General features: G+C 43.3%; 1 protein-coding gene across 1 annotated transcript in view; it reads left to right on the top strand.

The window, feature by feature from the left end:
- LOC138581134 (arf-GAP with SH3 domain, ANK repeat and PH domain-containing protein 1-like) overlaps nt 1–23,786 on the top strand; it is a 1,625,721-nt gene that overhangs the window by 572,998 nt on the left and 1,028,937 nt on the right. The window contains exon 7 of the mRNA XM_069652230.1: nt 5,423–5,508. Within this exon, the coding sequence (XP_069508331.1) occupies nt 5,423–5,508 (86 nt within the window). The remainder of the gene's footprint in view (nt 1–5,422; nt 5,509–23,786) is intronic.

Here is a 23,786-nt window from a genome sequence, read left to right as displayed (position 1 = left end):
TCCACTCCACTCTCCCTTCATGTTCTTCCTCTCTCTGCTCAACTACACCTCTCACTCACTCTGTCTTCTCTCTGCTCACTTTTCCTCCTCACTTGCCACTGCTTTCCACCTTTAAACACTCACACCCTGGAGATACTGGCAGTGACTTTTAGTTAAGCAGTCCCACTTCCCAGGACGATGCTCTCCAAATCACGCAATTTTGTGAACTTCAGCCAATGAGCATGGGATTTGCTGTCCCCTTTTTTTTCTTCAACTCTATTTTGATTCGCTTTGTGGACCGAACCCTCGGTAGGTAAGTTCGCCATTTTGAATTCCACATTGTCCCGATTTTTATTGCCACTCCCCACAGTCAGTTTCCTTACAAGCTTAATTTCTCTTAAAGGGAGGAATCTGGTGGCAATTACTACTTCAAAACTGTTTTCTATATGATGGGACCCCACACCTGTCAACATTCTGTTCCAGATTGGTTTTCTTGCCAGCACTGTTGATGAAATAGTCTGACACAGGGTTTCCCATGCAAGCTCACTGCATTCCAGACCCCTTTTCCTTAAAGGGAATCTGTAACATTAGTGGTCTTTGCTGTGCAGTCTGGTTTGGAATGCCAATGTTTTTCTACATTGGTTCTCCTGTAAAGATGATGGCTAATGAGACAAAGAAGTGGGGGGTTTCAGACAGAGTGACTGGTTGAATGAAAACATCTCAAGACATGGATCATAATGTTCAGGGCACCTGGGCATGGGGAAAAGAGTGAATAAGGAGTTGTCTTTGCTGCTCATTCCTCAAAAGACTGTAGCCCTCTGCCTTGGGTGACACGTGGTTTCTTTTCAATCTGATTTGATTTTCCTTGGCACTGCTCTTTTTTTAACCCCTTAAAGGCTTCTTTTTTCCTAAAATACAAATTTCTCCTATTCAGGAGGACCTTGGGTTCTAATGGTGAGGTTCTTATTTTCAGAAGCTTGTGAAGGGCTTTAAGGAATGGGGAACCATCCCTTTACCTCCTCCAAGCCCCCCTGCATCAAATAGCAGGTGGTGGCGGCCAGCCCCATTGGTCAGCCCAGCCCAATCATCAACCCTACAACATGCAACTTTGTTACAGCACCCACTTTGTTCACGTTGTCCCTTTCTTCTGTCCTCTAGTATATACCCTCGGTTATGTTTTCTCTGCTATCTCCTCTGTTGTATGTTGTTGTCTCCATGTTTCTTCTGCCCCTTGTCACTCTGTGATCTTTTTCTCATCCATCTTTCTCTATTCTATGTCTGTTCCCCAACATCTTGCTTCACTCCTTTGTCTCTAATCTCACAGCCCACGACTCCCTTTTTCTCTTATCCCTGGCTACCTCAATTCTCTACCCTATGCCTCTCCTCTTTCTCCATATCTTTGTTCTTCTGGTACCTCAATTTTTCTTCTACCCCGTCTCATTTGCACCAACTGACAATATCATTTTTTCTCTGATGACCTTACTCTCTCCCCAAAGTTCACAACATTTGGCTCTTTTGTGATAGAGGCCTTAATCTGCATCGCCACAATGCCATTGCTAGGATGAACCTGCTAAGCATCAGTAAAATCCTGCCTTTCTCGCTTACCACTCTACCAAGAGTCTTCTCTCCACTCTGTCAGTCTGGATGGACTGCTGCTCATGCCTCCTTGACACAGTAATCCATTTCTCCACCCGCACACTTTACAATCACCCCGGTCTTCACCCACCTCATCCACCATCAATAGGCTGGTCTGCCCTCTATGCACAACTTGACCCTTGTTAGATTCATGCTACTTGTCTTCAAATCTATTAACAGACTTGCCACCATCCCTCCCAACCTGACTTTTGACGTCACCCACAATAATCCTTCATGCAGCCTCTGTCTCAGTATCCTTCTCATCTCTTGGCCGCACCACCAATGTGTACCCCCTCTCACTTCTGCACATTTCCTCCCTTTCCCCATACAAGTAACTCACTACCCCCAACAGCAACAACATAACCAACACTCATGCATTGAATTCTGCATTCAATCACCATCTCCAACACCTTGTCCTGCTGCCCAATTGTAACTCTTTCTCATCTGCACTGTATATTCCCTGAAATATCCCTGTTGGAACCCCTTTTTCATTGCTGCTTGATTTTCGTCCCCAATTTAGTTTCCTCCATTGACCTATCATAACCTCCTGCATGGGCCATTATTAATGTACTTCTTTTGTATGGTGCCCGCTTGAAGGAAATGCATTATGCCTCTTTAGAAGTGCTTTTTACCAAAGCACCATGCACATATACATTAAAAAACAAAATACTGTCCTCGCCAACTGTTCATTTTCCTCTTCTTTTTCCCAACATCACATATATGTTCTGCCTGTTGGTTTCTTTCCCTCCCAATTAATTTTACCTTTGATCTCCATCTCCTCCTCCGCCTACATACCCAAACACCTTTGTTTTTGTTCCATCCTGAGATTTGTAATTTGTGTGGCAGCAAAATTGAGAAAATGCATAATTTAAGAAATGTAGCTATTTTACCCATCTATAATGGCAAACTGTGGCCAAACCTTTGCAGGCAATTCATAGGAACGCCTTTGTGGTAGTTTACAGATACGACAATCTGAGCCTGAAGCTGCTTTAGAGTAAAACGCATTTATCCTCAGGAAGAAAATGTGGATAAGAAAATACTATATCCTCTGCCAATGAGATCACATTCAGATTCAAGATCCTCTTGGCCAAACCCTGAATGTTTAAGATGTCCACCAATGTGTGCCTCTTCTGTTGATGCACACCTTCTGTTACCCTCACACCCCCTCATCTGTGGCATCTCTTTTCTGCTGTCAATCTCATATTTTGGAGATTCATAACATTTGCACAATTGAAACAGGAGGTAATACATGAAATATTTAGCTTGTTATAATTTGGAACTATTGGAAAATATGAATGTGTTTAAAACTTGTGTAGTTAAAAAAAAAAAAAAAAAAGTAAAGCCACCACTCGCATCACAGAATCAGTTCATAATGCACCTATCATCAGAAGGTCTGTACTATTTTACAAATCGGACAGTTCTTTTGTCACTGTCGGAGCAAGAAGAGGATGGGCGGCGTGACAGTGTACCCTGCCTTGCTCTGGGTTTTGGGGTAGCCAGGGGGCAGTGTTCCACCACCCACTACTTGATGAAGAGCATGGGGCAGAATGGGGAGGATCCCCAGTCTACGCTACTGCCACCTGTGAGCCTGGCTGGAATTTGTCATAAGGAATGCAAAGTCAAATGGCTGCTTTTAAGCTGATCAATGCAGCCTGTAAAGTTGCAGAGTCATGCAGGAGGCATAGTTTGGGGATACCCATTTCATAGGTAGGATAGAGATTCTCAAGGGTGAAATCTCATGGCAGAAGCTCACAAGGCCTTTAACCAAACAAATGTACTCACAGGTGCCGGCTCTCATTACCTCAAAAGTCCTGTCCACTCGTAAATTACAGCATGGCTTGATGAAGGTGAAGATATGAACTCCCAGGCCACTTCTACCTCCAGACTCCTTTCTGGTAGATGGGTGCTCTGAAGATCTAAGATGGTGGTCTTCTAGGAAGAAGCCTAAATTCAGGGAAAGAAAGTGGTGAGCCAGAAACCTGAAGACTCGGGCTCTGGATTCTGCACACCTGCATCCCATAGTCTGAAGACCAATCCTGGGGACGATGCTTAATGAGTAGAAGAAGCACAAAAAGAAACTGGATAGTGTGGGAGTCCAGAGCAAATGGAGAGAAGGGCAAGCAACATGTTGAAGGAGAGGATGATGGTGATTTGAAAGTGTCCAGAGGAGAGGAGATTAGTTGGAGTAGAAAAAGACCGCTTTATAGTTCGTAGGGGGAAGAACATCAGAGGAAGGTGGAGAAGAGAAGGTTGGGGAGGGAGATACTGCAGGTAAAAGGACAGCCATACACAGCCATACACAGTGCATTGCCATGCTTCTGCGTGCCGGGGTTGAGGCGTGTCTTCTGTTGGCTGTAAGTAAAGCCCCTTTAAAAGATAACCCAAGTCCTGTGTGTTTTCTTGATTCCGCACTCAGATTTGTGATAGTGGCCACTTGCAAAAAGTCCATAAATGGAAAACAATGTAGATGTACAGTAGAGTGTAAACTGAATACTGAGTCTTTCTTTGCAGTCCATTGAAGAAACTAAAGCCTGGAAGTAGCTATGCATGAGAACAAGAAGATTAATGGTTGGTGCCGCGAAAAGGGATAAGTATAGCCAGGGTAGTTGACGTTGAAGAAAGATCCATTTGGGAAATCGTGAAGCCAGAAAATAGGCTTTTTGCAGAGTGAGGCAGGTCAATTTTGAAAATGGGGGGCGTAAATAAGAGGGGCACTCGTGGAATGGCACAGGTTGCCGCAAAATAAGGGAAGGCACAGACAAGTAAGCAAGTTAGTGTACCCTTGCACAAAAAAGAATGATAGGAGAATATGGAGTGTCTTCTCCTCCCATCTATCACCGTCTGAAAGTTCAGAGCGAGCCTAATTATATCAACCTATTTCAAACTCGTGCAAAAAGTACAACAGGCTTTTCCCGCTGCTACTTTTCGGTTGGGCAGCAGGGGAATGGCCGATTGACAAAAACTAATTTCGGCAATACCAACATAACATGTTTAAGCCTTGAGTGACAATTCAACTTCATGTGCGAGCTATTTAAATTGTTACTATTAAGTTGATTAGTATGGATCTGTTCGGAAAAAAGTGGAAGCAATTTAGTTTGTGGTGTGGACTATATAACTGGTGAATAATGCACATACTATAATGAAATAAACCACTGCGGCGTGTCCTATTGCTTTCTTAAGGACATGTCTAGTCTGATATGACCATCTTACAATTCTGCTACATTATTAAACAGGCTTTGCTAGATACATTATTTGTGAGGGAAGCTTCTCCACATGAGTTGATTTTCTTTCCCAAGAACTTTTTTTAAAAACAGAAATTCTCGTAACGGATGTATTTAAAAAAAAATAAAAAAACAGGAGGTACCGTCTTTAACAAAATTGGTTCACCTAGGACTATGACTGAATAATTTTCATGTGCATTTCATAATACGACATAATTTCCCCTTACACATATTAGGACAACCCTTTTGTCAAACGTGAATGCCTTGCCTCTTTTTTATAACACCATCAATGTTATGGTTGGTTTAAAAGTGCATGAAAATAACTCTGCTCCCGGAAATGCAAGAGTAGTATAGGGCATTTCAGCTAACAAGCCCCACACGTGTGGCCTGGCGGCTCAAATGTCCTACTTTCCCTCGAGACTGTTATTGTTTCTTTCCATGTTTCTGTGGTTGTCACCCACATGCTACGCATAGGATGACGATGCTACGCAAATTATGTGGTTTTGTAAATTGGGATGAAGTGGGATGGGTGTACATAGTGGTGTGAGAAAACGTTGAACTAACTCATGTAATTTGTTTCCTTTTAGTATCTAATCAAAGTAAATGAGATTAAAACTAAGAAGGGTGTTGACTTACTTCAAAACTTCATCAAGCATTACAACGCCCAGTGCAAGTAAGACATTAAACCATCTGTAACATTATTTGTGTTTTTCATCACTGTTATCCGTGTCGCTACTCCATTCTGGCTACATCAGCTTTATATGCATAATAAAGCTATTTCTAAATGCAATGCACTGCTTGTAAGGCCAAGTTCCCCCTAGCCTCCTTGAACATATCCGTTTGAGTTCAGCACAGCACTGGAGAATCTTTAACTCCATATAGAAAATAAAGGACCTTACAGGGCTTCCATGAGGGCAAAGGATTTAGGGGCTAGCTCGTGATGGAGAATTTGTTTTCCTTCGTTTAGGTTGGAACTTGATCATGTGACATGTTAATCATTTGTAGAATTTTGAAGTTCATATGTGCATGAACTAGTAAGCTCTTGCAGAGCACTTCGAGTGCAGGTGGTAGATTCACAGAAACCCTGTTTAGAAGTCATTGGGCCTCATTACGACCCAGGCGGATTTCGCGGTGCTAAATGCACCGCGAAGCATGGCGGAAAGCCGCCGATAGCGCCATGGGGGTTGGCGGATTTACCGCCCCATTCCGACCTTGGCGGGGCGGTAAATCCCCAATCCCCATTCTGCCCTTCCCCATTCCCATTTTTGCCCCATAGGGTATAATGGGAGTGGGGAAGGAGTTAATTACGCCACCGTAAAATACGGTGGCGTAATTAACAACGAGGTCCCGTAGCGCCATGGTTTTCTCCGCCTGGTAAAACCAGGCGGAAAAGGCCGCCATGGCGCTACGGGAACTCGTAGTATGGCGGAGAGGTACGCCATGCACTACGCTGGCGTAAAACCCTCTCCGCCAGGGTCGTAATGAGGCCCATTGAGTAATGGAGTGTTTTACAGTCTCTGGGGTAGTATATATTTAAGTGGGTGGTTGACATGGAAAAAGCTAATGACGTCTAGGCCACTACCAGTTAAGTTAGTTGCTACAGGTAGTTTTCTGCTTTTTCCGTGATTAGTGGGAGTGTGTTTACTACCGGAATTGCTTGAAAGTAGGTGTTGCCATTGGTTTGCTAAGATGGTTCTGGTGATTCTGGCATCACTAGATGGATTGTACTTTCCAGTAGTTTGGCGAATGCCACTGGGATGTCTGATCTTTCCATTCATCTTTGATTGACGCAAAATCACAGGACCTCCTTTGGACTCGTTTAGTTTTTGAAAATGTTCTCATATCCACATTTCAATATCTCATAGGCATTTGTCTAGAATTTTAAGGTTTTTTTCTTTCCTTTGGCTTCAAAGAAAGTTGTGTGCTGTTTACATAAATGCCTGATGAACCTTAAATTCGAATGGTGCAGATTTACAGACGTGTTCCCCTCGCAAATGTTTCTGTTGTGACACAGCTCAAGGTTACGAATCAGTGTTGAGGCTGACTGCCAAATTTAACCTTTTATGTTGAATATAGTTGCCTTCTGTATCAGAGGCTGTGGACAAATTGAGGAGAAGGGTGGTGCATTTAAATGCATCTGCAAATGACAAGGTGCCACCCACAGAGTCCTGCCTTACCTTAGAGCCATACTTTGGTTGTAGACCATACTCTGCAGAGTTAAGATAGCCTTCTGATATAAATTGGTTTGGTTGACTATTTTTCTTTAATTTTTGTTTTATTAAGGACATTAGTGATGTGTCTATAATGTTTCACTAGTGAAGAAGCCAGCACTTTGTAATTTTGGGACGATACCCTCATTTTCAGTGTGCAATAAGTTGGACTGATTTTCAGTGATTGTTTGATAATCTTGATCTTTGAAAGAGGGAACTGTGCTATTTACTCCAAGAATGTATAGAAAAGACCATTACTCAACCTAGTCAAGGTAGTTTAAGAACACCTATGTAAGCACACTGGTTGATTTTACTCTGATTAGCATTTTACGGTCAATTTACAGCTGGAAAAAGGGAGGTTCACGGGGGACTCCTTCATGCAATCAAAATCACCAGTTGATATTCTCATTTGCAGCATGGTTGTTTGGTGATTAAAGGTCACCTGATAGTCACCCGGTTCCAGTTGTGTTTGTTTTTCACAGGGTCACCCGCGTTAGCAGAACTTACTAAGGACCCGCTAGAATGGTCAAGTAGTTTATTAGAGGAGATTTTTGCCTTGTGTCGGAGCTCAGAACTGTTCTTATAAAGGGTAAATTGGCTGGAGTTGGTATTCACTTGTGACTTGAAAGATTGTTTGTGTTTTGTTTTAGGGATTAGGAAAAGTTCATTAATTACGAGGGCAGCAGAGGAAGAGTTGACACCCTTCATAAAAAGTATGTCTCTGAAGTGCTGTTAGATTCTTTTCATGAGATTAACTAGGTTCAATTCCTTTTAGAAAGGCACAGGCCCAGTGATCTACACATAAGATTACCCACACGTTAAAGCTCCAGAGAATAGAAGAGTTATGTCTGGGTGTAAGGCCCGGCTCGATGGCCAGTTTAGAGTAGTGGGAACACAGGCTAGTTCAGGCTTGCTGGGCCTTTGCATCTGAGAGGTTTGTGCAAGTGCCAGGGCCCAGTAAGTGATCTAAGCCTATGCTTTCTAAGTCAGCTGCATTCCAATCTGTGAAGTGCTGGCACTCAAAGGAACTCACTCTACACAGTAACCCCAACCCTGGTTACCACTCATGTCACTTGAACGACTAGCGGCTGGGGGAGAACAAGACTCTGGATCCCACACCTCCCCTCACCAGTAACTCCCCATTAATTTGCACACCATCATCCTACATCTGGTGGAAGGGTGGCCGCATGCTGGAGTAGTTGGTGGGCAGGTGTTAGAAATGGGAAGGGAGCCAGCACTGCAACCTGCAAAGCCTGTACAAGGGGGCCCGTTCCTATTGCCGTTTCATTTTCCCTGCGCCTCGAATGTCTTCCACTCACAGGCCCAGACTTCATACATTGTGCAAAAAGAAGATGATGAGACTAGAACCGGCAAAAGCCCCCAATGTATGCCTTTTCCTGGCTTAGCTATGTTGATAGAAATGTGTTCTTTTTCAACAAGTTGTATGTTGTCTCTCAATTCTGAGTTCTTAAACACTCACCTGAACCTGCCCCGTCTTCTCATTTCTCACATTGTCCACTTTGTATCACTGCATGTCTGCTTTGTTCTGTGGCTGTAACTGCTCATTTCTTTCTGCTTTGATACACGGCCTTCACTGAGCAGTAAATTGTTTTGTACCATTTAAGTTTCCTATTTATAGCCAAAGCAAGTGTGCCAAGTTTTTCAATCGCACGCCCTCCGTTAACCCGTCCTGTATTTTATAAAACACATGTTCTATCCGGTTGTACTGTTTTTTTTTTGTTGTATTCCTTATTATAGTTGATGTTGTTAGATTTTCTCCAGTTGCTTAAAGGCGAGGTAAACCCTTTCATTTAACTCTTTGCTCTTCCCTGTGCATGTCTACGCCTATGCCTGTGACTCTTATCCAAAATCATGTGTGGTCGCCCCGTATTACCAACCCGATAACTTTTTTTGCTGGGGGATCTAGAAATTGAACCCCTTCGTGTCACTAGCGTGGGTGTTTGCGAATGCATAGAAAGGTATCTTTTTTTCTGCATGCAAACTTTAATGCCATTGGCGACTCTACGTTTCCTCCACATACTCCTCTTTGTAGGGTGTTGTCAGGTTACACCACTCTATTTGCACCTCAGGGTATCTACAAACAATTTAGGGGATGACCATGACTGCTTACAGTGGTATTAGGTGAGTGCTGCCCTCTTTGTGCTGTAATTACACTGAAGTCCTCATGCTATGTCTGTCAGCAGATGCAGCCAATAAGTATACTGTTTACTGCAACGTGCAAGACAGTTGACCAATGGCGCTTCTGCAAAGTTTTGCTTCTTCGCTTTTATGATTGTTTTATAATAATGGCCAGTGTTTTGCAATGATAGGTCTATTCTGGGTTTCCCTCATGGAAGTCATTTAGGGGTTGCCAGGGGTCTCCCCTGCGACCTCTGGGCCCACCCTTGATACCCCTGTGGTCTCCCGTGCTACCCTTTTTTAAATTTTAAATTGAGGCGGCTCGTGGGCTGTGGCCAGGAGCACGTGGCTCTTTGCTTGTGGAGTGGCTGGTTTTCTGATAGCTATAGCGGTAAGATAGCTTAGTGGGTTGAGCGGTCACTGCTGCAATGTGTGTGTGTGTGTGAGATCTGCAGGTTGCAGGTTCAACTCCCGGCAAGGTCAACTCAGCCTTTCATCCTGCTGAGGTTGATAAATGAGTGCTAACACAGGTTGGGTGATAATGAATGTATATTCTATACGAAGCGCTTAAGCATAATTGCTATATAATAACACATCATTATTGTTTGGCCTTGGACGGCTGCTTGCATTCACAGTAATTTGGTAATATGGGCCTATACACACTGATATTAACGATACATATGGGGACCATTCTTGTGTGAAATGTATATCACTTTACAGTGATATCGTAACCATATTTTTCGTATTGTACTTAGAAACAATGCTATGTGATGCCACTCCCTGTTTTGTCAAGGGATGAAAGGTTGTCTTCCATCGCTTCCTGTGATGTCACTTGGGGGTTGGGGGGTCCAATGACATCCCTTCCTGTGATGTCATCAGAGGTCAAGGGTCATGTCACTTCCGCTACTCCTTGCATTTTGGTGAAACGTTGTCTCTGGTTGCCCTCTGTGCTAATTCAAATATGCGATGGTCCTTTTTCAATGAAGATTGATAGTTGGTGACCGATGGGCAGATTTTTGTTGTGCCTGGGCCTATTTCGATGAGGTTAAAAGATCACCTTTGTGTCGATTGTTTTCAAGATGATAGTGTTGAGTGAATGGAATTGTTCTGTTGTTGAAAATCATGGGAAAAAGCAATGATTTAGGATGACTGTGTGTCTTCTAACAGGGACGGGTAGATTTTCTGTTGCAACTTGGTTCAATGTTTCTTTGTGGATTTTTGTTGTGAGTTGGTGCTGGTGATATTGAGTGAGACAGCTTTTCATTAGATGGTTCCTTCAGAATAGTGTTCTATAGCCTAGCATTGTGTTATTTGTATGTTTTGCATGATTATGGTGTAGTGGCCTTATACCAGTTGTTGTGGTCCTAAAGATTAAAATGTTCTAATGCAGCATGAATGGGATGGTCTTGGATGAGGTTTGTCAGGAGTTTACATTGCCTGGCTATGAGGAGTGTGCTGGTGTTCATAGTGTGTGAGGCCGTGATATCTAAGAATGTAGTTAGAACTGTATTCTTTGAACTGGGGGAGTCTGTAGCAGATAATTATGCTTGGGTTGTGCATTTTGATGACGTGACCATGGGGTTATAGCCACATGGACCTGGGAAAGGCAATCCATAGGTCTTCAAAGCCACCTGTAATACTTCTAAATGTATGCCCAGGGCAAGTCACTTATCTCATTTCCCAAAGCTCGCCATACAAGAGCTGTTTCCCAAAATGTACTGCTTTATCAGAAGGAAAAGCTGGAATTCATCCAGGAGTGTTAACTATGGATCCTGAAGGAGGACGACTACGAGGAAACCCACAAAAGATCCCTGAAGACAAGAAAGGACCCTGGCAAGCATAATCACAAAACCTAGTCATCAAAGTCATTTTGAAAGTCCAGACCGAGAAGGACGGCATCTCCCAGAATCCCTCTTTCACAGAGGGAACACTTGAAGTGGATTGCAACTATTGATTCTGGGGAAGGAAAACTATGGGAACACTTTAGTTACCTCACACAACAGCTCCGGCACCCTATAATGATCATTATGGGAAACCCACACCCCTCTCCCATTTACTGTCCAGAGGGGCAGAGAGAAACACAGCTCCTCTTCATGCAAAGACCAGATTCACAAAGGAGTCCTGGCTTGTTCCCTCGACGGAAGGAAACTAGAGGAAAGGAAAAATCAACCGCAGCCACCGGAAGAGAAATTCTCCTGCAGACACTACTTCATGTGATATCCATGGGATAAATATCACTCCAGGGTTGCTCACCCCCCACAAAAGGAGTTCACAGAGCACACACTGACATGTTGTTTACAGAGAACAGCAAACTCGAACCCCAGAAGAATGTGGGGTGTCCCACAGCAAGAGGTAGGAAGTAAGAGAGAGAGAGCACAACAGCTATAACCTATCCATCGGCAAACAAACACAGATGCCAAATTCAAAATGGCGGGCCTATTTAAACTTCCCTCATGGCCCTAGAACTACAAATCTTCCCTACCTCAGAGCATGTTCGGACAGGTCACCTGAAACCGGTAGCCACTCTTAGGGGAGCTATACAGCATTAGCCTTATGTGAAGGACCACTACTAGGAAGCAGAGAAAGGGAGTTGGCAGGAGTGTCGAGCTGCTGAGTTGCAGTATGGGCGTTTGGAGTTGTTGAGCGAGAGATGGAAGTTGCAGGTGGATAGAGGAGGTTGAGAGGAGTTTGGCAGAGGAGGGAGGGAAAACACCAGAGGAGGTGGCAAGGAGCATTGAGTAACCAGGACGAGGAGCAACAGAGTGACTGAGGATGAGGTAGGTAAGAGCATCAAGGAGGACAGAAGGTTTTGTGGATGAAACAGAGGAGCTTCAAAATGTGGGAATATCGCATAGAACCGAAAGGGATTAGGTGAGAAATATCGTTTTGTAAAAGCCGAAACAAAAAAGATCGATTTAGGAAGAATGATTTAAATCGATAATTTGGTCTTTCTAAATCGATCGTTAAAACTCTCTTACCCACTGCCGTAGCCCTTAATCAAACCCTCGCCTCAGCCACCACCCGCATTTAAACCTTGATCAATCCAATGCCGTCTTCCTCTCGGTGCGCGGCTTGGGAATGCCAGCTGCTCCTTGACATGCACATGAGTGTTCCCTGGGGCTGACAGGTGTGGTCGAGTGAAGGACGTCGTAAAATAAGGTAAGTGAATGTTTTGGTGTGTACATGTGTGTGAATATTTGTAGTGGGAGTAGCAGGGGATGAGGGTGCTAGTTAAAATGTAATGGATGGTGTAACTGTATGACTGGAAAGAGTGGTGCGGGTCAAAAGGGGTGAAGGGGCATGAATTGGGGGGTTCGAAGGTTGGCGGTGAAACCCCCTGATTAACTAAAAAAGCGCCCAGCCGAGGACAGAGTGAGGGTCGGGGCAAAATACGTGATATTTCAGCATTTTGAAGGCGACCCCAAATGACCAAAATAAATCGGTCTTTTTGGTGTTCGACTTTCAAAATGTGGGAATATCACATAGAACAACTGGAAGATCTGAAAGTGGAAAAAGCACAAGATGTCCCCAAGGTGGGATAAGCCATCAAGGAGCCCAAGCCGGGGCAACAAAATGTAGGCCTGAGTTGGGCCACAGAAAGAGTAACCCCAACATTGGAAGGAAGGTTCAAGGTACAGAAATGAGTAATCACCAACAAGAGTGCAAAAGGCATTCTGGGAATGTGTGAAGTATAAAGCCTCGGAGACGACTGGTAATTGTATTTGCCAAGAGTATGTAACACCTGGAACTGGTATAAAGTATGCAATAAGGTTGAAGCCAGGAAAACCAGACGGAGAGAAAAGACACTAAAGTGAAGAGAACTCTTTAGTAAGGACAACATAGTGAAAGAGACAATTGAGTTGACTGGACATTGGGCCCCAGGAGCCCTCCATGAAGGAAATAAAGGATTTGGGGTCAGAAGCCATACACCATTCAGTCTTTGGGACAAGAAGCCATTTCTTTGTTTTGTTTGATTGTTGTTTTTGCTGCATCAGTGGTAGGGAAAGGAAGCTGGGTAAATTAGGTTCTGGGTGACGGACAAACTTTGTTACTGGACAGCCTGGCATGCAAACTTTTGACATCTTTTCTTTCTTTAGGCTAGGGTCTAGATGTATAGGGACAGAGAGGAGTATTTGTGTGAATGAACAGATCAGTTCTCAAACAGGTCATCTTGGCCATCTCCTGTTTCTGACTTAAAACCTAAATCTATACTACTCATAACATTACAGTGGAAAATATTGTTGTGGTGAACAATGTTCTTTGTTACCAACTAAACCGTCCTCCCAACATATACCAGAACCAGTATTATTATGCAAACAAACTCCAGTGCTAGAATATGTGAGGAAAGTGTTGAATAGTCACTTTGCAAACTTATCTCATCTCAGGAGGAAACACAGACTGGGATTTCAAAGACTGAGATTCCAAGATGCGAACCCCAAGGAGAAGCCTCCCTGTTGTTGACACTTTTAAGTTATTTTACCCTTTTATCCCGCTCTGTAATTTTCCTAAATACATTTTGTTTAATTTCCAAAGATTTGTATCTGCCTCGTGTTGATGCCACTCTGCTTTGTGACATGTAGATTGATATCTAGACGTTACAATAATTGAAATGTGTGGATATGTTACTGGTGAGGCACATTCATTTTCAGTCTAAATGCCATGGCCTCAGAGGACCGAGGCACAAAAGATCATGCACAAAAGTGCAGCATGCTGTGTATCAGGCTTCTGGGACCACAGTATCTAGACTGTGGGAAGGAGGTAGACGGAACCCTCTGCAGGTAAGTGGGGGAGGGGTGATAGCAGTTGGAGGCGGGCGATGAGTGCCGTGCAGCAGAGAGGAATTTGGGGGGAGTGGGAGGGTGGACCCCCGAAAGGGACGGCAGAGGGACGGTTACAAAAGGCAGAAAATGCAGAATGCAGCCTTTTGTTCTGGAATACGCAGGTTTGGCCTTTTGTAAACCACCTTTAGGTATAGTGTTCAAATGATTAGTTTAAGCCTTTTGTATAGATGGGTTCTATAATTAAAGAATAAAGCTTTACTTCTATCCATATGAAATACAGTTACAGTATCTGATTGTGCAAAGGGCCAACATGTGAATTTGATTTAATTCCCCTCAACTACATTTTCCTCTTCATGAAGAATAAATACATGCAAGCAAAATGTTATAGATATTTAGCTGGGGTTGTACAGTGAGGGCTTTTTAAAAAAGCGGTGCAATGTGTGACTCTGTAAGCCGGTCGGGGGGTGTGGGGATGTGGGGCGAGTGGGGGGGGTGAGGGGAGGGGTGTGTGTGTGTGTGTGTGTTTGTGTTAAATTTGTACTATTCGCCCCCCCCCACACCGTAAACCCCTCGTTAATCGGTTATTAATTCTGCAGTGGAGTATGGTAGTTCTCAGGCAGAAACCCAAAGTGTGGTGTTGGTGTCTGCTGTTAGTTAGCTTTTTATCATTGAATCAGCCAGTGTCATCCATTTGGGTGCTACTCTTTTCACTGGCCTAGCTGCTCTTTGATACCTTATGCGCCAAGACTGATATGACTTGTATTCTCAAACTTTGGGGTTTTGACCTGTCAGGTCTCCCATTTTCCCAAAGTCCAGGTCAATCCCCTGCGTTTTGCAGCACCAACACAAAAGTTCCAAACTCTTCAGCACCAACACAAAAGTTCCAAAGGAAAAGGTATTTTAAGTCTATATAGGCAACCTCAACCAGGCACAGCCTCTCACTTTCAATTTCTTTCCCAGGTTCCCCTCTTTCGGTCCCAAACCGTTAAATTTTACTTTCTCAGGGTTCCCTTCCCCTAGCCTTATGGTACTCGTAGGCTTTTACACAATTCAAATATTTGACAGGATTCAACAATTTGCACAATCCTCTCAGGCTCTCCTCAGCCTTGAGTTTTACAAAAGAATGTCTCTCTTTAGACACAATTACTGGGTCTCCATCGTTCATGCTCTGACCTCTTTCCAACACAATTTCTGGGTCTACCTCATTTGGGCTCGGACCCCTTTCACAGTGTACATAGTCTTTTGAATGGGCTTACTTTCGTTTTCCGCCAGACCGCTCTGTTCCTTTATTTTACAGTTCAATTTCACTTAATTTGAAAAAGAACTTCAAGTCTTATAATGCCTTTCATGGGCTTTTTAATTTCCTGCTTTCTTTCTCAGGTTCCTACTCCAGCCACACACAGACGCTCATCAGGATTTCCTATCTTGCCATGAGACTCATCCGGTTAGCGCGGCTCTGGTGAGCAACATCTGTGGAGCTTTCTGTGTCAAGGTTGTTCACTGGTTTGAGGCCGTGTCACTCTCTGGCCAGCCTCTCTTGGCCCTCTTCCTCCTTCCACCTGTGAGGCAAAAAACTCTTTGACTCCACACTATCCTTCTCTCCTCACATTTCTGGCGTCTCTAAGAAGTCACACTACCAGCTGCACCTCCTCAGAGGTATTCTTCCTTTCCTCTCCTTCCCCCATAAGCTCACTGTCTCCAGAGCCCTGGTTCTCTCTAGGCTGGGCTGTTCCAACAGCCTCTTTCTAAATCTGCCTGCTTCCACCCTCCGCCCTCTGCAACTCATCCAGAACAGGACTGCGAGACTTGTCCTTGGCCTGAAGCCCAGGGATCGTATCTCTCCAGGACTGACATCTCTGCACTGGCTCCCGGTGGCTGCAAGGATTAAGTTCAAAACCCTTTGCATTGTCCACAAGGCCTTCTGGGGCCTGAGGCCTCAATACCTTCAACTCTCTCTTCCTAAATATCTTCCTTCTCAAGCTCTTTGCTCTTCCGCCTCCAACTCCCTCAGGGTCAGTCGCTTCTCAAAGCAACGACTCGGTGGTAGATCTCTTTCTTCGGCTGGTGCCTCCCTCTGGAACAGCCTTCCCGCCCCCCGGAAACTTTAGGAGAACAATCTCCGGTTCTGGAAGCGCCTCAAAACCTTTCCCTTTGGTTCCTCTTTCTCTCCTCCTCTCCCCTGCTGATTTCCTGGCTGAAACTGACACTGCACTGGCTACCTGGCCACCCTCTGATCGCGGGCCCAGGTCCCCTCCCCCGCCAGTTGCACACCTGCACTGCTGTCCTTGCAATCCCGCACTTGGGAACTGTTTTTCTGTGTCTCTACAGTCCCTTTACCAGCACTTGACACGTAATGCCTGCACTTACCCTTTACCCCTGCACTTGCCAGCTGCTGCCCATCATTTTCTTATTGTTATTTATTCTATTATCCCTTGTACTGCACTTTCCCCTTCCTCCTTCCTATGCACTTGCGCGATCTGAATGACACCTGGCCTAGTAGCATCGTTGTCTGTCTTCCCTCTGTTCCCCCCGCCCTTGCCTCGTCGTGCCTTGAAACACTTGTATATAGGCGCGTTATAAATGCCATATCATATCATATCAAGGTTAGTGTCTTCCCACCTACCCATCAAGTACCTGGGCTTCATATGCCCAGGGGAAACAAGTACTTCTGTGGACAGAGTCAGCAGGATATGATCTGTCCTCTCTGGCTCTTGGAAGGCACAGCTCGTCAGCTCTGCTGCAGCCCTTCAACAATACAAGATCAGCGCCTTGGCCCTCATCTCCCTTCCAGACTCTCCAGGGTTCTTTCAGCACTCGCCTCTGCTCTTCAGTTCCTCTGGTCCACACTGCATCCCCAGCTGGCTCAAAGTGTGTCTCAGTGCTACACCTTTTATACTGACAGGGAGTGTTAATTGGAGTCAGGGGTGGGTAGTTGTAAAGGGAGGCTTCATCCTGCCTGTCCTTGTTAATGGGACAAGATGGAGACAGTCCATAGGAATCCATGGTACAGTGCTTCCTATGGGCAATCTTCATAGCTCTGTTGCTCTTCTTCTCTGTCCATGTGGCTTTGAAAAAAGGTGATGGGGAGGAAGTATGGGAGTTGTAGTTTTCCCTAATGATGGAGGGAAACTTCTGTAAGTGTTTGTCAGTGTGAAGGGGTAGATGTGTGGTTGTAAGTTAATGGGTTTTAGATCATACTGTCCCATAGTGACGGTGGTGATGTCGGATAGGGATATGTCTCTTCTCCTATCCCTCCCTTCAATGTTAGTACCTGTTGGAATTGGGGAGGGGAAACGGGACTGTATTCATAACCTATAAAAGTGGAGGAAGTGTCGGGTAGGTGTTTGTCAGAAAGGGGGAACACTGCATCTCTCCCAAGGGCATTCATCCAACTGCCCCCAAGCACCCCCTGCTCAGGTGATCCTTCCGCACTCGTCCACCCCACAGGGTCTGGTTCCAAAGGCGATGACCGTGTCCTGGCCACCTGAACAAATAATCCCCAGGGTCCATAACTGAGAAAGCCCTCATGTTTCTCACACTGGGTACTACATCAGTATTATATATAATAAAGGAAAAGAACAACATTCATTCAACAATAGACATGTGTTCTCTTTTTTCAAACAAACATTAAGTCCTGAAAGGATGGACTGTTTAATGTCAACATTGATACAAAATATGTTTTAAATAATTGTATTAAATCATCCAGTTTAAAAATCAAAAACAGAAAGGGGTGTGCAAATCCCAACTCCTGCATTTTGATCCCTGATCACGTATAAACAAACCTAGACAATGTAGCATATAACACATATCAGTTGCACTTCATTACATCATGTACACTGAGAATGCAATACTGTATATAAACCCATTAGCATCCTGACTAACCCTACATGTTTCTGTCCTCATATGCCAGAAAAATTGCTGGACATTCCTCAGGGGCAGAGATGTTAAAGTAACGTGATGTACGTGTAAGTGGTTTCAACCCAGCACTCCACCTAAGTCAATGCCTGGTGAGAGATGTCCAGCTGGAACCCTTAATTATTTATTTTTATTTCTAAAGTTCTTTTATTTCTGAATGATGTACCCTTATATCACGCCTCTCTTTGAAACTTTCCCCCCGCCCCCGGTCTCACTGAATCAAGAAGTAGGTTGTTTTGCAAAGTTAAGATTTATTTAATGAATTGAACAATATGTATATCACACTTTTATGAATATGAACAATACCTAAATATCACCTATTAATATTTATACAATGATCCGCAATGGGTGATATTACAATCAATAATCTCTTTAATCAATAGGAGTATGGATGAGAAGAATAATGTAGCATAGAATAAACTTTGTGTGGGTTCAATGTAATACAATGATAGGAAATTAATGCAGCACAGAAATAATACTTTTGTGTGTTCAATCAAATGCCATGTAATCACTCTTTCCCCCTGATACTACTCAATCCCCCCCTAATATGCAATATAGAGATGGAAGGAGAGAAAACAGGTTTCAGGAATAAACACTCTACAACTGCAGTTTCTATCCCAGTTCCCCCAGCAAGCTTAGAGAGAAACGGGAATGATTTTAAAACAGGTCAATTGCTTTGAATGTGGTTTGGTAATGAATGGGAAAATGCTAAAAATGATTTTAATTCTCTAAATAGGATTCAAAACTAGTGGGAGCCGCTTTGGATAGTTCCAGGTAAACACTAGCAATGATGATTGAATGACTGATAGATAGGAAACTGAATTCAGAGGTTGAGTGCAAGAATAGCTATTTTACACAGGATGAAATTGAGCCAAATGCAGAATCATGGCAAACTTTTCCACGCGCATTAAGCGCGATGGCGGCAAAACTATAAGGAGCTGGATTCTGAAAGCTGAGGATGTTAGCTTCAATTTGGCACTTGAATTACGTTCCTAGCATGTACGGTTCAGAAGTTATGAAGGTTTTAGTAAGGGTCGATTTTTCTCAAAAAGAGTCAAGATTTCAAATGAAAGATGCGCTTTTGAAATTTACAAACAAGGATTGGCTTTACACTAAGGGGCTATGAAGATGCGAGATACCAACGGTACAGCCACCAGTCCAGAGGCGCCTCTGTCTGATCTTTGCCCGCTGCGACACTTGCCTTTCTACAGCAAATATATATTAGCGCAATGATGATTATCACTACAATTATCACAGGACTATTTGGATGAGAAAAGGATTCAGGACAGACAAAAGAAATTCTACAATGCAGTCTGGATATGATAGAATGGGTTTAGATAGGATTACTTAAAGATAAGAGATTGGCTATGGACAGTTCTATGCTAAATACTCACAACTATGGTTTTGGACTAGGCCCGTCAGGATCTGGTCAAAGGGTTTTGGACTGGAATCTGCTAGGCACCGGACTCAGGTGCTTGGTTCTGCACTCAGCAAGGCACTCTGGTCTCTGCACAGCCTCTTGGACTGGATCTGACGGGTTGGTTCTGGGTTGCAGCTCTGCTCTCCTGGTTTTAGATCTCTGGGTTCTAGCAAGAGTTCTTGGCAAGAAGCAGAAAAACAGCACAGCCCGGCTGTTGAATTTGTTGGGCCCCTTGGAAGTTTGGGGGTTAAAATAAGGTTGCAAGATTTTAAAGGCCAGCTGAAAAGGGTTCAGCTTTGGATTTTTGGGCCTTCTGCTTTCAGAGTTCTGGAGTCTGGATCTGGGTTCTTCCTGCAGAATGCTTCACCAGTAAATCAGTTGATGGGTGAATGTGTGTGTCTAGGTCCTCAACAGTCCCTATTTATGTCTTTCCCAAAGGGGTGGATAGGCTGATTATACTAAGCCCACCCTCTAGGAAACTGATTGTTCAAAGTATTCCCTCTCTCCTGATTTGACAAGGAAACCAGAGTGTCATGATGTGTCATGATGACGCTGTGTTTATGGTCCAGGGAAACACCTCCCCTTTGTTTCTACACAGAAAATCTATTTTTCATATAAAGCATATTTATAATATCACCAACTTGCTAATAATACATATTTACATCCCAAATTAAATAAGGCACGTATCTGTCCAAGTCCCATCTTCTTAAGAGTTTTGGTTCACAATTGACAGTTTTTTGCGCTTTTGGTTGGTTACCCAGTGTCAGATCTGTACACATTTTTCCACATACATGCGCATAACATCTGGACATAATCCTGTACATTTTCATATTCCTGGCATTATCACAATTGCTACAAAGTCAACATTTTAGTGGTCCAGTCTCTGAATATCACACACATTCCAGAGTAGTTTCAAACTGTGAGAAACATTTTCATTTTAACAACCTATAAATTCCAGATTTTTACCAATTTGGAACAGTTATCTATGAGTCTTTTTCTCAAAAATATATTTTCTACTGTTCTAGATACATTTCAGTCTAGCCCCGCCTCCAAGGTTTGGCTGAGCCAAGAGCAACCTGAGCCTCTTCCTGCCAGCAGCTGGTTTCTGTTGACGCCCAAATTTGCATTTCCTTTCAGTCAAGGGAGTCTTTTGTCTCCTGTCAGAGCAACAGGCCAAAGTCCCCCTCTCACCTCCTTTCACAACTCCCTGTCAGTTCCTCAGCAGAGAACAGGGGGGAAGATTCCTTTGTTTGGGAGAAGCTGTGGAATGTCTTTGAAGCCCAATGTGGCTGGCTTTAACTCACCTCTAAAACACTGTTTAAAATAGTCTTTTTCTAAAATACAATTAACATTTTTAACAAATATAGCCAACAATCTCTTAATTCCAGCTTTTTAAACATAAAGATTGAATTGTATCACCTATATTGCTTTTGATGGGAAGTCTCTTCTTTTCCATACTTTGATTTTAATGTACAAGTTTAAATAACAGTATAAGTAAATGCCAGCTTCTGACACAGGCGAGCGGCGGTACTGCGCCCATTTCTGATATATTTTTCCCATGCAAGCACCTTTGAATGTGGATTTTATTCTGATGAAATGTGCGCCTGCTGATATTGTGCTTAGGTGGATTCTTTAAATAAAGTGATGTTTAGCACCCAACAAGGATGTTGGATCTTTTCTGCTGTTTGAGAATCATTATTTTGCAAATTTAACAGCCAAGGAAAAACAGATTTGAGCAGTTCTAGGGTTTCCTTGCAATCCAGCACTGCTTTTTCAAGTAGTTTCATTTTACTCTGTGGGCAACCCAATGATAGGTTTTGGCAGTGGTCTTCTGTGTTACCACTGACATAGGCAAAATGGATTGGCGGCCTATTTTTCAGGTTTTCCTGCGCACTTTACAAAGATTTTTTAGCGCATAGATCTTTTGGCTATTCTGTTGTTTTTGATGGAAACAGCACACAACGATGTTGCAGGGCACGGACTAGTGGGTTAGAACATCCCACAACGGCGAAGGTATTTAACCATAAGAATACATTCTGTGACTTTAAATGAGCTTCTTCTATCTACAAAAAAGGTAAAGAAAAGAGAACACATCCTTATTCAAATTTGTCAACAGTACATATGGTCCAACGAGACAATGTATACGAAATATATGCATTATCTGACACATTTAAAGTGAAAAATCAAAACTAAGGGTGTCTGCAATGTACACATGGTATCTCCCTCAACTATTTGCAGGCAGTGCTGAAATCTAAGCACATGTTATTGTTTGTTTATATATTTCTAGGGCCGGTAAATCTGGCATGATATGTGGTTGGTCTGAAGTATAACAAGTTTTTTACTACATAGTGAAAAATAGGCATCGACAAGAGCATTCCTGCTGTACTATCCTTATACTACGTGTACAGGCTCCCACAATATAGCACACTCAGATTTCTTTCCACCATCAGGTCTGTCACGGAGGTTTGCAGTGGGGAGAAAACAATGCCATTAAGAGGAAAAAACATTTAGTGCTGACAACTTAACACATTCACGAGATTTGGTGTAAGGAGTGGTCATAAAAAAATGAAATGCTTTATAGCGATATATGATCTCAAACCCCTGATTCAGACTGTCCACATTGAGGAGACCGCATTTAGATTCTGACCAACTTTTAACATGGTTATTGTGGCTCGACACCGACAGTGTGTGCAAGCATTTTTTTTTCCAGAGACCAGAATAACTACACTTCTAAGGCTTGCCAAAGCAAAAAGACTTTAAAAAGCACAAATCAACAGTACTGGGCTGCTCACACTATGCAGGCTACCAGAGCAGATACCTCTGATGCAGAGGTGTCGCGAAGGTGTATGTAACCAAAAATTAAGCAAAGTCCCTAATGACTCTACTTTTGCAACTTTTTTTGGGGCCAAAAAATAAGAAGGCATTTAAGTTACTTCAGGGTAGCAAAGGAGCAGATACAAATTAACTTTTGGGAATCCCTCCTGGGATTAGAAGAAATAAAGGATAGCCACTGTCTCGCCTCTTTGCTGGGGACGTGGGTCGATTCAATCAAGACTTACTTTGTGTTCCCAATAGTCCAGGCTTTTGTTAAAAAATATAATTTGCATACAGACCAGTGGGTACTATGCACAGTCATTTACAGACACTGTATCAAATTTCTGATTTCCCTGAAAATCATGCATTCCGAAAGAATACCTGCAACTCCTCCAGGCATAAATCGCAGCACTCCAATTAAAGTGGGCTAAAGAGATGTCATTAATACGTACAGACAAGGGAATATATTCTACCTCTTTCATAGTACCAAGAAAAGAAAAAACAATGTGCCCCATGCTAGACCTGCAACTGGCCAAACATTTGTCAAACCACACAAATTCCAAACGACATCCTTACAATATTGAAGCAACGAGACTTCATGGCAAAATTGGACATGGAAGATCTATACTTTTATATGTCCATGTTCCCAAAGCGCAGAAGAAAAGTTCAGATCAAGGTAGGTGAAAAACACTACCAGTTCAAAATAACTCAGTTTGGAATGACAATAATTCAAGCTTTCATGGGAATGGTTCCCCTTCATTAGCCTTGACACAAAATCATAGCAAGAAAATTAACTGAACTGCTCAGGATGATGGTATCCTGCTTATCGTTGGCACTGCATGCAAGACTACATGCGAGACCAAAAGTATGCAGGTAGATGTGACGAATGATGGGGTCATATGGCAAGTTCCCATGTAGCTTTTATGTTTCATGTTACAGTTTACAAGTTAATAGTATCAGAGAAGGAATAGGCACCTCTGGCCCCTCACAAGTCAGGAAGGCCTGATCCAACGGACTCCTTTGGAACTATGGGCCAGGGGAACACTCTGTAGTGACCTCACACTCATAGGTGATATCGCAGCATTCAACCACATAGACGCACAGAAGGCAATTCAGGAAAAGAGACTGGATGCCATAAGACCATTCCAAGAATAGAATACTGCACATGTGACCATTCCAAGAAAGGATTAGCACACAAAGGCTATAAGCAATGGTGGATTGGGAAGATGTAGTGATGACACAACCATTCATCCAGGTGCTAAAATGGTGCAACAAAGACATGTGCAAGAGTCTCCCATTTACAAATCTCCCAGTTCAAGTAACCTTTAAAACGAATTCCTCTTTAACAGGATAGGGAGACAACCTTCATTCCTGCAAAGCCCAAGTGATGGGCATTTCTCAAGGTACATATACGCATCAATATTCTGGAGCTCATGGCAGTGTGCCTAGCATTAGCTTCCACATGCAAATACGTCAGAATAGTATCCTCGCTAGAATGGACAACACAATGACAATGTTCTATATTAGGAATCGGGTGGAACTTACTCCCACACACTATCCCAAATGGCAAAATAGATCGAGCATTGGAGTGCAGAAAATATCCCTGAAAGTCCCGCTTGCACCATCAATAGAAAGCTGTCTTGCAGACCACCTCAGCCTCTGTGTCCTGCAA

The sequence above is a fragment of the Ambystoma mexicanum genome, chromosome 3p, assembly GCF_040938575.1.
Source record: "Ambystoma mexicanum isolate Mex_15411 chromosome 3p, UKY_AmexF1_1, whole genome shotgun sequence".
In the NCBI taxonomy this organism is placed as follows: Eukaryota; Metazoa; Chordata; class Amphibia; order Caudata; family Ambystomatidae; genus Ambystoma; species Ambystoma mexicanum.
Note: the sequence above shows the minus strand (reverse complement) of the source record. Positions and strands in the feature narration are given on the sequence as shown.